The sequence below is a fragment of the Microtus ochrogaster genome, chromosome 6 (genome assembly GCF_000317375.1).
Source record: "Microtus ochrogaster isolate Prairie Vole_2 chromosome 6, MicOch1.0, whole genome shotgun sequence".
In the NCBI taxonomy this organism is placed as follows: domain Eukaryota; kingdom Metazoa; phylum Chordata; class Mammalia; order Rodentia; family Cricetidae; genus Microtus; species Microtus ochrogaster.
In genome coordinates, this window is record NC_022013.1 from 67133879 (window position 1) to 67138716 (window position 4838).

The 4838-nt window shown below is 45.7% G+C and overlaps 1 protein-coding gene across 2 annotated transcripts in view; it reads left to right on the top strand.

Annotated features, from left to right (window-relative positions):
* Positions 1-4838, top strand: part of Cacna2d3 (calcium voltage-gated channel auxiliary subunit alpha2delta 3) — an 833716-nt gene that overhangs the window by 391108 nt on the left and 437770 nt on the right. For both annotated transcript variants that reach the window (XM_005348768.3, XM_005348769.3), the window contains exon 9: positions 3860-3934. In XM_005348768.3, coding sequence (XP_005348825.1) covers positions 3860-3934 — 75 coding nt within the window. The remainder of the gene's footprint in view (positions 1-3859; positions 3935-4838) is intronic.

A 4838-nucleotide genomic window follows, 5' to 3' on the forward strand; every position in this document is an offset into this window, starting at 1 on the left:
ATGCACCAGCTGAAAGGTGTCCAAATGGGGAGCCACTAGAGCTTAAGAAATGCATCCATGTGCAGGGCACCCTTTGTAGTCGGTCCCTTGGGACTTTGACGAGCTTGTGTGGCCAGTGGGCTTTCTTGATTCTGCTGCTAGACTTGTACGGCGTCTCTCTACACATGGCCACCTCCGCTCCCCACAGTGATACAGACCAGATTGCTGGGTCAGCTCAGTCCTGATATTGTCAGGGGAAATTAAGAAACTGCAAGCTTGGATGCTGCCACTAACAAGCTGGCTGGAGTTCAGCAGAGCAGATTCCTCTACTCTGGGTGTGCAGAGAGAGTGAGCCTGGTTCTCATTACTGCGCATGTACCTCCATGATGAGGACAAAGTTTCCCCGTCTTCTTTGCTTTTAAGCCCCTCCTGAGACCCTCCCCCAGCCTGTGCTAAGTGCTGTTTTAGCAAAGAGCATTCACTGAGATATGTCACCTCCCTACATGTCCAGAGGTCTACTTTCGTGGTTACCATACACTGGGTGGGTATGAGGATGAGGGGTCAGTGAGGCTTAGCCCGTGGTGTACATAGCAGCACAGTACTTGGTGCCGGCTGTCCTAGTGATAATTTTGGACTCTACAACTTTGAGAGTGTGTGTTAGGAAGAGTGTTGGTGAAACTTTTTTAAATTACCTGGAAAATGCAGGCATAAGAGCAAGAACAAGGGTGGGGAGATGTCTCAATGGGTAACATGCTTGTCCTGCAAGCCCCAGGACCTGAGTACAGAGTCCCTGAATCCATGTAAATCCAGCCATGGCAGCACACATCTGTTTTTCCGGTACTCCTGTGGAATGATGGATGGTACCAGAGAATCTCCACAAATTCTTGGGCCAGCTAACATGGCATGTGCAGTGGTGAGTGACAGGATCTTGGTCTACATAAAATAGTAAAGACCAACATGTAAGGTTGTTGTCTGATATCTACATATGACTATGGCATGCATGTGCACCTGTACCAACACACACACACACACACACACACACACACACACACACACACACACACACCACACAACACACGTTATATATACATTATTTTAAAAAGCAAGAACCAAACTGGGACCTGAAGAGTGTCTGAGTTACAGAATAGCTGAATAGAGGTTCAAAGGTTGCCTTGTTGTGTATGCCTCTAATAACATGACGGAAGGACCCAGCGGGAGAGCAGATGAAGTCTTGGTCCTGTGGTTCAGAGGGCATCAGTGGTAGACCCATGCTGGCCCCATATTCTTGTTTTCTCTTCCTTTGCCTGTGCTTTTTATGTCACCTCATGGTTGTGAAGTTGCCCCTGGACAATGGCACCCCAAGGAGGAAGGAAGGGATAGGTAAACATGGGTGAATTCTCTTTCAAGAACAGGAGAAAGGTTGAGGAAAATACACCAGAAACTTCCTTTTTGTCCCATTGGCAGCTCATGATTCACTAACCCTGGTAGCAAAGAGGCTCTGGAAGCAAGCATCTAGTAGAGCATCATCTAGTAGAGCATCTAGTAGAGCATCATCTAGTAGAGCATCATCTAGTAGAGCATCATCTAGTAGAGCATCATCTAGTAGAGCATCATCTAGTAGAGCATCATCTAGTAGAGCATCATCTAGTAGAGCATCAACTAGAACAGCATCTAGTAGAACATCTAGTAGAGAATCACTGACTACCTGTGATTAGCTAAGACCACCTACACAGCAAGGATATTGTTGTGTAAGGGAGGTAAGGGAGAAGGGAACGGCTGCCTCTCCAGCAACCACTTTCCTCTAAAGTGCAGAAGAATTGTGGAGACGCCCTTATGTTGACCTGTGTAGATCCTTCCTGAATCCAGAGGTGACTTCCCATCTGGGAATGAAATGTTACACCCTGTTCCTCATTAACTTCAGCATAACAAACATCTATTTTTTTTAAAAAAAAAATTTCTATTTAACATAACATAACTATGCACAATCTACATACAGCTCTAAGAATCATTTCAAAATGAACACAGTTGGTCAGTATAGCTGACCATTTCCAGAAATAGAACATTACCACAAACTCCCAGAAATCTAGTAGAACCAGTCTCTCTCACTACCCTCATTAACAAAACATCCACTATCCCAAGAAGAGCTGTCCGGCAAAGAAAAATAGGTCCTCAGTTATATCCCCACACTTGGTGGTAGGGAGTGAGGATAAGGCAGACCCACATTTTCTCAGTACTTCAGAGGACAAATGAAAATTTCCAGATGCATTTGCAAGACTAGAAGCAAAGGCCTAAGGGGGCAAAGGTGAGCCTGGTGGGAAGTGAAGGGGCCTTGGGGTGCAGAGGATTTTGAAATTCTCAAACAAAGTGGCTGTGAGGTCAGACGTCTGGACGTGAGCCTGGACACTGCTCGCTACTTAGTCACTGAGGTCACTGATGTCTTTGGCAGCTTGGTTTCCCCAGGCTCCCTGTCTAGGAGGGTGAGCACAGAAGTCCTTGAGGCTGAGTCAAACTACAAATGAAGCTTACCTTGGATTTGAATGAAGGGAGGGCTCTCGGACAGTTAACTGCCTGGTGCAGCACCACCCTGCCCCACCTCTTAGGCAGCTTCTCTGTGTGCTGTGTCGCTGCGTCCACCCTGTTATAGCAGCTGCAGGTACAGTGCTGCAAGGATCCAGAGGGAGTGTCCCATGCTAGCCGGTTTTTCACTCTGTGATTTGCTTGGTCTTCCCATGGTCATAGTCTTAGAAGTCACATCCTTAGCCAGATTTTGTTCTAGAGCGCCTGTGAGAGATGCTTCTAGTCTCTTCTTCCCTTGGCAGCTCCGGTTTTATTTGGCTGTTAAATTGGAAATGCCATGGGGCTTTCACTGATGAAATGGACTGGGGCACCTTACTGTGGGTTTGGTTCAGGGCAACAATATGTGTGCCGCACAGTTGGTCTTGGTCAATCACAGTATCATGTGATCGGGGGCACAGCTAAGGATGGGGTTTCCCAGTGAGCTGGGGGCTCCTGCTGAAGCAAACTAGACATTATATAGAGTCTACAGGAAAGAGCGTTGACTGAGTTCTTCTCCTGCACCTGAGGCTCCTTCCCAGTGGGTATGGGACTGAACCAACCCAGAGGATGAGCCTGGGTCAACCAGGGAAAGCAGCAACCAGGCAGAGGAGCTCTTGGTACGGTTCTCAGTGGCGGAGGTCAAAGGAAAGGAAGAGACCTGGGAGGGATGAGCAGAGAAGAATGGCTGACAGAGCATGCCTTCACTGTGGGCTGATGAAGACACTTGAGTGATCAGCCAATCAAAATGTCCAGAACCCATCAAAGCCCTTGGAGGGTCATGTACAGAGGACAAAAATTAAGGGTCACATTCTGGATTGCTGGTGACCCAAAGTGTTGGGGAAGACACGTATTGGAAAAAGTCATATAGATGGCATCACTATATAACAGGAATATCACCAACACCCCCCCCTCCCACACACACACCCCTTTCCAGTGTTACTGAGAATATCAAAACCACTCCTGTCCTCTGTTATATCCCCTCTGTGTGTGACCAACACAGGTATCTCTTAGTTCTGTGAGGCTGAGGCTGGAGCTGAACCTGTACCATGCAATCTATCTGTTCCATCATGCCTGTACAACTGCTGTCTGCCCAGTCACTGTTGAAGGATGAGTGGTTAGCAGTAGGAGCCATGCTGGGCTCTAGCGTGGACTCTTCAGATTCCTCTCAAATAAGTTTGTCTTTAGCACTTGGTTGTCTGAGTGAAGGGAGCCTGTGGTGATACTGACTACTTCCTGTGTGACCATGTACCCTTTGACTGTTAACCAGGACCCTTTGGGCTCTTCATTCATTGTTTTTTTTCTTGGTTGTTTCTACCCTTTGCAGTATAATGAGGAGCTTCACTACGTGGAACCTTGTCTGAATGGAACCCTGGTGCAAGCAGACAGGACCAACAAGGAGGTAGGAGCTACCACTGGGCAGGAACAGCGGGATCTGGGCATACCCTGTCTCTTTTATTGGGATTATTCATAGTAGTTCTATCTAATTTATTATTAAAATCTCATTGGATATAATATGTATTCACTGTGGCCATTGCAGTGTACTCCAGGTTGTGGAATGTTTACTAAGAAGCACATATAAAGTCATGACAGTAAAATAATTAGACTTTAATCAGCTGCCTGCTACTCTTGAATCTATTAGATTGGTTTTGTTTTCCTCTCGCCAGAAGCAGATCTTGTATGTGCTCAATGTCTCTGTGGGCATCACAGGGAGAATATGGTTTTTAATGAGATCTCAAGAAAAATTGAACCCACTTCTTATTTCTCTTTTCTCACTTGGTATGATGTATCGATGCACCATTGCGGTATCCTTTCGGATAATATGTAAGCTTCACAGGAGAGGGCTAGTCTGTGGACACTGCTACATCCTAAATGTTCCAAGAGTGGCTTTTGGATGAGGATGTGTTGAGGAAAAACCTTGGGAAACTTGATGGAGGCTCTATTCAATTTTGAGTTCTCTAAGATTTCCTATAGCAGATTTTTATGATGCTCTATCATTTCCCCTTGGGAAAAATAAAAATAGTAGCAGCAACCAAACTTCCTAGAAACTCCAGTTACCTCCTGGTGACAAGACTACCAAGAGCTTTGTCACAGCACACCTTCCCTACTCCAACCAAGCTGAAAGACATTCCTTTTCTTAAATTAAAAAAAAAAAAAGATTAACAGGATCTAGAGACACATAAAAAATACATAATGTCCAGAACCAAAAAAAAAAAAATCCAATCAACAACAGACAAACAAAAGTCCAAGCAAATTCCCACGTCATCTCAAGAACCAAAAAGCCACAACATGGATGAGAGAAGATG